This window comes from Thunnus maccoyii, chromosome 23 (assembly GCF_910596095.1).
Source record: "Thunnus maccoyii chromosome 23, fThuMac1.1, whole genome shotgun sequence".
Taxonomy (NCBI): Eukaryota; Metazoa; Chordata; class Actinopteri; order Scombriformes; family Scombridae; genus Thunnus; species Thunnus maccoyii.
In genome coordinates this window covers 20,067,805-20,078,075 of record NC_056555.1, presented here as the reverse complement: position 1 = coordinate 20,078,075, position 10,271 = coordinate 20,067,805, and the positions used below count along the sequence as shown (strand labels likewise).

The window sequence follows — 10,271 nt, the reverse complement described above, 5'->3', positions numbered from 1 at the left end:
AGCTCCACCTCCAGCAGCTACAACAGTAACATGCTGCTCTAACACTGATGCTTCACTATTAATAATCTAATGATGTCATATATAATAATATATCAGTCAGAGGGACCAAACCACTACTTTTACTGCAATACTTTAACTACATCAAGCTCATAATACTTATATACTTTTACTGAAGTAGGATTTTTCATGCAGGACTTTTACTTGTAATGGAGTATTTTTACATTGATGTATTGGTACTTTTACTTAAGTAAAGGATCTAAATACTTCTTCTACCACTGCTTTTCAGATACTGGTACTGAACCTGAGTACAATTTTACAGAAGGGTCTTAACTTGAGTACTTCAATTTAAAGAGACACTGACAACACAACTGAGGGAAATACTTTAAAGTCAGCATTGTGCATTGCTGAATTGACATATTTGCAGGACCGAGTGAATATTTTTTGTATTGGCCGCCTTCTGACTCCTGCACCTACTTCCCTCTGTGCTTTGTGTTTGTAAAATGAACACAAATTTATTTTACTAGATTTTAAAAATATATTCTGTCAAAGTGCCCCTCTGAACGACAGGGCAACAAGTAGGACTGCCACTAATAACTATTTCCACTTTTGATTAATCTGCCAATTATTTTCTAGATTAATTGATTGGTCTATAAAACACCAGAAAATAGTGATGCAATCAAACTGCTTGTTTTGTTTGACCAACACATAAGACATCCTGTTACACAAAAACATAAGCAAACACTTACAATTCAGAAGCTGGAAGATAGAAGTAAAGAATGTTTTGGCATTAACAATGACTTAATCAATTAACAAATACTTGCAGGCACTACCTTAGTTGATTATTAGTTAGTTAGTTTTACCAGAAATTCACAATTCAGATTTTCTTTTAAGCTCAGATTTTGGATGTTTGTTTATCTCTGAGCTCTTACGTTGAAGGCAGCATTGCTTTTCATCCTGTATTTTTCAGGTGAACGTCTGCAGTTTGACACACACACAGAGTTTAGTGTGTGTGTGTGAGACATGAGGAGGGGGAGGAGGAGGAGGAGAAGGAGGAGGAGGAGGAGGAGAAGGATTTCCCATTTACTGCCTTTCAGGTTGTTTGAGTTGGGGTCAAACAGAGGACAAGAGGAGGAGTTGTTGCTTCTGTTCCACACTTCATTACAGCCTTAACACTGACAGCAACAGTATAAACACAATTTATACGCAGTGAGCCATAAATAAAGACAGTGTTTTGGCACAGACGGGAACCTCGACTGCTTTCTTACAAAAATCAAAGTCTGCATGCTGGTGCTTGAGATGCAAAGTAAAAAAAAAAAAAGCATTGGAAATTATCCGGTGACTAATTTCCAGTATTTATTAAAGCCTTATAGTTAAAGGACCAGTAAGTAAGATTTATTGGCATCTAGTGGTGAGGTTACTGATTGCAACCAGCTGAATTACTATATGTAGTAGCTGAGTTAGCATAGCTTAGCATAAAGACTGGAAGCAGGAGGAAACTATCTAGCCAAAAAAAAAAAATCACAATTCCTAGTTTAATACTTCATTTTTTTCATACGGATTTCACCTAACAAGATATTGATAGAGATATTATGTGCTAATTAGTGAGTTTCAAAGTTGCTGGTAGGGGGATTTTGTTACCTTTGGACAGAGCCAGTCTTTATGCTAAGCTAAGCTAACCAGCTGCTAGCTAGTGGTATCGAATAAGAGTTTTTCTTTTAAAGTTTTAAAGTGTTTAAAGGCTCGAAGCAGAGGATTTGTATGCATGATGATTGTTTTGGATATGTTAAAAGGTAAAGCTAAAGCTCCAACTCATTTTATTTAAAGAGCCAGAGACAGAAAGACAACTTTACATGTTGCTGACTGGCTGTCATTAAGAGATGGGTTTGTTGGTTTGGAAACTCCAATAAATGTTAAATGTAGGGCTACAACTGACAATTATTTACATTACTGGTTAATCTGCTGTACTGTTCTTAATTAATTGATACATTTTTTTAGTCAATAAAATGTCAGAATGTAGAAGAAGTCCAAGGTGACATCTACAGATGTCTTGTTCTGTTTGTTCAACAGTTCAAAAACCCCCAAAATTCAATTTATATGATATTCAGTGATAAGAAAAAAGCAGCAAATATTTCTAATGATCTTTCAGTTATCATTAAATATAATAAACAGCAGAAAAAAAATCAATTTCCAAAATAATCTTAGCATAACATCATAATTCAACCTCAAAAGGTCTCACACGATCAAAAGCTGGAGGGGAAGTTTCTTTACAAAACCTCGTTAAATTAAAAGAGACACAACACAGACGCCCTTTTTTTTTTTTTTTTTTGCTTTTTTAATTTCACCTTTAATAGATGCAGCCGCCCGCCTTCTGTCAGGAGGAAAAGGCCACGTTTGGTAACGATTCAAAGATAAACCTACAAAAATAAACCTGCCGCAGTTACTGTTTCCCCTACAACAAAAAGCAACATCTGATGATTTTCTCCTGCAGGTTTGTTTTCTGTCTGCGGCTCCTCATTCTGCTGCTGTCAAACTTTAGAAAGGCACTGCTGAGGCCAGAGCTTTCAGACCGAGCCGAGGGCCAAGATTCAAATAAAAACGTCCCTAAATATGACTTTTATTAATATAAATCTTGAGTAGACAGAGTAATGAATTGAAATTAGAGAATTAATCTTCTCTGAACCCACTTTGGACTTTGCAACTCGGTCTGAAATTAAAACCCGTTGACCTTTTTTTCTCCTTTTCCATTAACAGAGTGTGTTTTTGCACTCAAAAGCTTACAAGGAACCAATCGTGAGATAAACCTGATGGTTTACAGGGCGTCTTCTGATTATAGTCAGTCCCTGCGTACAACAAAAACAGCATTGTTGGAAAAAAAAAAAAAAAAATTAGTAAACGGCAGAAGAGCCACACACAGATCTTTGGCTTTTGAATTTAACATTACAGTTTTTGGCTGTTCAAACTAGAGACACAGATCGCACAAAACTGATCTCAAGAGCCTAAAAACAGATGAGATTTAAGCTGATATTTTAAGTAACTCATTCAGGAGCTGATGAGAAAACAATCTCACCACCAGGGTCCATTTAGCAGCTGTTCTGGAGCTTTCAGTCATATCGTGAGTTGGTTTCTTCAACTCAAGGTCACAACTTTGTGAACTGAATCTCAGCTTTTAAACCAACATAGATGTTTTTTTAATCCTTAAAAGTGCTCAAAAACTGGAAATTTTAAAATCTAAAGTTCTTGTGCTGATGAGGATCATGAAATATGATTGAAAGCTCCAGCACAGCTAGTAAAGCTAGCTACGAGATCTTGATGGGATTTTTTTTTCTTCAACAGCTGTTTCCAAGCTCAAGAATTAACTTTGAACCAAATATTTTTTTTGAACAGTAATAAATTAGTAATTAAGAAAAAAAAAACACAATAAAAGAAACAAATACTGTATCCTTATATCAAGTATAAAATCAACTTTCATTTTACATGATATAATGCTGACGTGAAATTTATATTCACTGACAGCATGTAAATAATTTGGGATGCAAGAAAACTGCATTGTTAAATGTTTACCTTAAATTTGCGGGGCACCCTTGGGACTCCATAAAATCAGGCTGATCCTGTTACTTAGACAAAACTAAAAGTATAAAAGTAATTCTAGCTAAACAAAATAATAAAATCATATTATAGGATGCATTATTATCATTATACAGTTCAGCCATTATGACAAACTAAATGGTCTAAACAAGGTCTACTTTTCCAGAGCTTTCAGCCACATCTCATTATAACAACAAAACCATCTCCATGAAAACTCCAACCGCTGATGAAGGCCAGGAGATACGTCTGAAAGACCAAGTAAGTGGACCTTTTTTTTGTCAAACTCAAAGCTCAGCCGATCGTTTGCTCGCTCTCCGCCTCTAATCCTGATTGAACAGCCTTAAAAACAAGATGTCTGAATACATAACAGGTATCATACTGTATATCAACTCTTCATACATCAACACTACTGGCCCAAAAGCTTCTCATAACAGATAATAGATCAACAAGCCTACTTTTCAATAATATCAGATCTGACAGCACTTGAAAAATAGTATTTAAACTATTTTCCAAACACCATCTGACTCTCTGTTTTATATACGCATGCTTTAATGTTGAACAGCCCAGTAGTGTGTACAGTAATAAGCATGTATGTATACAAAAAAAGACAAACCGGAACACATGCGAGAGTCGAAAATCAACCAAACGTTTCACAGTCTACAGCTAACTGGGAGCAGATCATACGGAAGCTCATCCAGACACGAAATTAAAAAAAAAAAAAAAAAAAAAATTAAAAAAAAAAAAAAGAGCTTAAAATAAGAATTCAAACTAACTTCTGTCACGCTGCACTTTCATTTCGTTAAAAAGGGAAAAAAAAACAACATCAAATTATGAGTGGAGCTTTTACAAAGATCTTCCAAAAATAAGATTACATCACAGCGTGTTACATGTTAAGATAAAAGTACAGAGTGTGATGGCGGTTCGCAGGCGTCAGATTAAACTGGTGAAAAAAGAAAAAAAAATCAAAAACCCGTCTTCCCTGAATTAGAAGTTAAAGTGCCCAAAAAAAAAAAAAAAAAGATAGTTTAGTTGATACGACTGGTCTGGTCTGTTGTTTTTTAACAGCTAAAGTTGTTTATCAGATACACAAACAACAACAACAACATATTAAGATTCATTAACTGTTTCCATGCAGACACTTGTATCATTTTAAATTATATCATATGGAAGCAAAGAAAGGCCAAAACTATTTTAATTTTTTTTTTTTCTTTCAAGCAACTGATAATTGATCACTTCTGTCATGATGGGAGTCTGACTGATTCAATCCATGTTTGGAAGTCCAAATGTTTTTCCATCTTGAATTTTGCATATTGCGCGTTTCAATTTTTCAAATCTGAACTTGTGAAACCTACAAAATTTCTTAAAATCAAGTTTTTAAAAGTGGCATAACTTGAAATTACCTACTGGAAATTTAAGAGGGGAATTCAAACCACTATAAAATCAGTGTTTTTTAAATTTCAACATTAAATATTCAGGGGTACTCCAATGATTTAGGACTGTACTTCCATTAAATTTGGATACTTGTATGAAACAGATTAGAAATATGAAAAAAAAAAGGTCATGATTGATGCAACAGAGGCTGAGTTATCGTGACTTACAGTACCTATTACCTAGCAAGCTCATAATAAACTTTTAAGTCATCCAAATTGAGAAAACCCTGATGACGTCATAGTGATGTCACCAGGGTTATTTTTTCAACTTTATTACTTCCTGAAAAACCACAGAAGACATTATACAAGGAGGGTAAACTTAGCTTAATGTATGAAATTGTCGTAACGCCCCTTTAAATGTCACAATTGCTTATAAGATTAAAATACTTTCGACCTTTCTTTGCTTCCGTAATATTAACCCAGTGTTTGATAGTAGAATAACTACCCTTTAAATAAAACTCTACACTATATATTTTCCCTCCAGTGGGACGAGGCCTCTAATATTCTTTGCTCCAGGCAACACCACAAAAATATCTTTGGTTATAACATAAAAAAAATAAATCAAAAATAAATCTGTAAGATGATCAATACATGTTTGACACAGAAATGAGAGAATAGTTGCAGTATTTGTCCACTAGATGGCGGTATTGTATAGAAATGCAGCGAAGCACCGTCAGCTTGACTTCATTCAGTACCTGCCAGCTCTAACAAGGAGGCATCTCTGTTTTATTTGTTGTTGAGCAATGATTAATTTTAACAGCCAGGATTTATACTTTTGATTGTCTTTTTGATTTAAATTAATTTGTCGGTTGTTTCATCAAATAGCAGAACAACTTCTGATTCTAAAAGCAGAACAAGAGATTTTTCTTCATTGAAAAACAAGCCTCTTTGGTCATATGCAGTAAAATAGATTATATATATATATATATATACCAAAGAAGAGATTGAATAAACATACTTTAAGGCAGCTATTTACTTGCAGCACTATCAAAAGACCTTATAAGAAACCTTTCATGAACCCAAACTGCACACACAGGCCTTAACTTTGACTTTTGTACCGTCTTTTGCACTTGCTGGTGCATATTTGTCTTCTGTGTATTCAATCTCTGCCACTGTCCTTCCTTTATTTTTCCCTTTTATCCAGCAGAAGAAAAAAAAAAAAAAAGCCTTGGGTTGACGAGGAGGTCACGGCTGCACGTTTTACCTCGAGATAAGAGCAGAAAACACAGGCGTTTTAAATGAATGCCTGCAGAGAGACGGATCGACAGAGGAGGTCCGGACAATGTGACCATTTTCCTCCTCTGTCCTCTCCAGCTATCAGCCCTTGCAGACCTCCTTTTCTCTCAGCCGTAGATTATAGGAGCTTTCATAAATGCAAACTAGCAGTTAATCACGGCGAGGAAAATCCCGTCATTGTCCTCAAGGTTATGGTCACGCTGCTTTTATGACAATCTCACCCCATGTATTTCTCCTCTGACCTGTCAAAAACAAAACTAAACTTCTGTTTTTTTTTCCTCTCCTTCCTTCCTCCATCTATCTAATGTTTGTCTTCTACTTGCTCAATGCCATAATATGTCAACTTCCAGAAACCAGTCTATTCTCACTGCTCTGCCTCCGCCCATACTGGGTGGGAGGTCAGGGGTCACCGTCTATCCAAACGGTGTCGACCTGTTCAGTTTGTGCTTCATCAAACTCTGCTGGTGGTGTGAAAATGCAAACAAAGGCTTTTAAATCCCACCACTCGCGTCTCCCACACGTCATAACAAACAATCATCACTTTTTACAGACCGCAACCAAAACTAAACTACTTCCTGTGCTTGTGAGCTTCTACTTGACACTCTACTCTATCAGGTTTTCTGTTGAAACCTTTCCTCTTTGGTTTATGTTTGTGTGTCTGTTTACAACTGTTTTTCTGCACCTTCTACAACATACAGTTTCAAGGCAGCATCTTATGGGGTCTGAAATGTGCCAATAATAATAAAAAAAACAATAAAATAATGATTAAAGTTTTTTTTAAAAAGCAATTATTAATTGATGAAATAAATTTGCAAAAAAAATTACACATTAAGTAAGATTTTTTACTTTTTGGAAAATGTATCTTTCGTGTTATTCTTAAAAAACAAAAATAATTAAAGTTTCCAATTAATAAATCACCTTTTTAGTTTATTTATTTATTGTTTACTAATGTGTCTGCTCACAAAGTTGCAAAAACTGTGTAATTATTAAAGCAGGAGACAAATTAATTATGAAATTCAATATGATAGGCAGACACATGAATAACAGCAAAATTTAGAAGCCTTTTAAATGTTTTAAATCTCTTTTTAAAATGTAATTATCAATGTATCATTTAGAGGACAAAATTTTTTACTTTACCACTTAAATATAATGTTAATTAATCAATTTATAATTGCTTGCTTTTTAAATGTATCCATTTTGATTATACTTAAACATTAAAAAAAAAAAAGGTCTATACAGTTTTGGCACACTCGAGACTCCATAGTTTGCAGACTAATTGTCCCTTTCTCACTTCAGAAATATTTCTCAACTTTCAAACTGAACCAAACATAACTAAACACCAATCAAGACGTCTTTACTTCCAGGTCATTATATCTGTTATTAATCAGGTATTTCTGTCATATTATAAATGCAGCTTATGGGCCTGTTTGTGCATCCAAATTTAATCTCGTGTATCCACCTCTAGCAGAAGTCTGGATTAACTATTCTCTGTATCTGTGTCAACAACCAGATTGTTGCTCCGCCTCTGTAGAATAAACTAAAATAAGACTTTTTTTGTTTTAAGAAAAAAAAACAAAAAAAACAAAACAATAAAAAGCTTCACCCATATAAATTAAGAAAAAAAAAATATGTACAGACCTTAGCAACAAACAAATTAAATAAAACTCTAAATCAACGTACAGTATGGCCTTGAGTCTTTCACAAGTTTAAAGGATGAAAAAAGGAAAAAACAAAGAGGAATCAGATACACTGCATAAATTATGTGATAGCAGGACAGAGTGAGAAAAGAAGAAGAAGAAGAAAAAGAAGAAGAAGAAGAAGAAGAAGAAGAGAGGGATGGACGGAGAGAGGGAGAGAGGATGAATGAATATGGCACAATGATAATCAGAGTGAATCTTTGGTGTGTGCAGGCAGACGGAGCAGAGCAGGCAGCAGTTTGAAGTCTTGAATCCAGGCTGAAACAAACTCCAGTAAATCCAAATTTTGTCCGTTCAGGCGTCTTTTTTTTTTTTTGCTTGCCGTCCTTTTTTCCTTTTTTGTTTCCTGTCCTCTTGTCATATCATCCCTCTGTCTGTCTGCATCATCCCTTCTTTCAGGCGCTGGATCCTCTCTTCTCGATCTGCGTTCACATCCCTCTCTCCGTCAAAATGTACACTATTTTTATCCTCTGAGGAGGTAAAAATAAACACCTCTTCCGTCCCTCTGGGGGTGGGGGGGGGTAAAGTAGTTCTGTTTTATGGAGGTTAATCCTCTAAGAGGGGCCTCTGACCTCCCTCAGTGCCTCTTGCAGTCTCTGGCGGTAGGTCTCATAGCGGCGAATCACCGCCTCCCTCTGCTCTTCCTCCTCCTTGTCGAGGATCCGCAGGAAGTTGCGTAGCTCGGGGATGGAGAACGCATCCCACTGAGAAGAGGAGCAAAAAAAAAACAAGCATGATAAAGTACTTGTTTATAGAGAGATGTCACGTCCTGGTTCCACTAGCTTCTGCAATCTCTCATTTATCCGTCTTTGTGAAAAATGAAGTGTTAATGGAGTTTACTTTCCATATTTTAAGATAACTCAGCATCTACTACAGCAGCTGCTATCAGAGGTTGAAGCGTGGCAGTGCCGGTTCTTACATCATCATAACTTGGTATCATCTATATCTATAAAATTCAAATTTCAAGTTGTAATCTCTGCTGTCTAAAAACTTCTACACTGTTAACTTCTCTCAGACATTCGACTCTGTCTCTTCTGTTGAGCCGTGACGTTTACCCCACGGAGGTCTAGGACTTGGGGGGGGGGGGGGAATGGTCTTCGTTAAACATAAATATCGAGTAAAGAACAATATAACATAATTTTTCAAAAACCTACCAGCCCTTATCTAAACATATGAAGCAAACCACACAACATACTGTTGAGAAAGGTTCTGTGTAATTACACATTAATGGGATTTTGAATGAAGTTTTCTTATTTCTGGAACAGAATCTAGAAGTTCACTTTCTATTGATGATCTTTATTGTGAACAGATTGTCTCTTGATTGTACAGTGAATATGGTCCTTTCTTCTTACAAATTTGATGAAAATTAGGATAATAATGATAATAATAATGTTTTACAGAAAGAAAAAGGAAGAAGACAAACAGTTTAAAAAGAAGAGAAACAAGAGGATGATTAAATGAAAACAAGGATGAATAAAGAAATAAAAAACGTAACTATAAATATTAGAATTTGCATTTTAAAAGAGAGAAGAAGAAGTGGGGAGGTGTAGCGTTTACCATGACTTCTCCGGTCTGTTGTTCTCTCAGTACGAAGCTGAGCATGTCGTCGTCGGGTCCCGCCACCAGACGAAGGAACAACGGCTGCTCGCCATCCGCCAGCTTACACATGTACACTGCATGACGCACACACGCACACACACACACACACACACTCAGAGGTTAATTCAGTCTGTACAGTGTGCATGTTTCATCAAACCACACGCATGCAGGCACCGCTGCGGTCGCTGCAGTTAAATTTTGCAGCGTGTGTGTGTGTAAAAAACAGACATGGCAGAGCATGAAAGGATGGGTGCGGCACATTAACAACCACAGTAATTATACAAAAAGAGAGATCCATGTTGTTACACAGAGCAAAGTATTTACATCTGAGCCCGATACCGGATCGTTAGGCCAATAAACAAATAAATATTCCAGAATAAATATCTGATAACGATATAATTTTTTGAACAAACATGTTCAGGAAGCATCTCTCAACTTTGGTTATTTAAAGGTTGTGTTGGACGTGTCTGCAGCAGGACGTTTCACAGTCAACTTTAATCAAAGATAACAATTATAGCAGATCACTTACCTTTGAACAGTCAACTTCATTATCAATTAAAGTATTAAAAATGTGTTTTTTAAGAAAGATTAACCGTATTGCCTTTAGTAGATTAAGAGTAAAATAAAGAAATGTGACTATTATACATAATAACTATAAATAAAAACATATATACAACTAAAATTGAAATTCAAGAATACATGAAAAAGCAATCAACACATTATG

General features: G+C 35.6%; 1 protein-coding gene across 1 annotated transcript in view; it reads right to left on the bottom strand.

The window, feature by feature from the left end:
* Window positions 1-7,850: 7,850 nt before the first annotated feature.
* rassf3 (Ras association domain family member 3) overlaps window positions 7,851-10,271 on the bottom strand; it is an 80,852-nt gene continuing 78,431 nt past the window's right edge. Inside the window, exons 6-7 of the mRNA XM_042402552.1 lie at window positions 9,506-9,621; window positions 7,851-8,652 (exon numbers count right to left, since the gene is read on the bottom strand). Of these exons, the coding sequence (XP_042258486.1) occupies window positions 8,503-8,652; window positions 9,506-9,621 (266 nt within the window). The 3' untranslated portion in view covers window positions 7,851-8,502. The remainder of the gene's footprint in view (window positions 8,653-9,505; window positions 9,622-10,271) is intronic.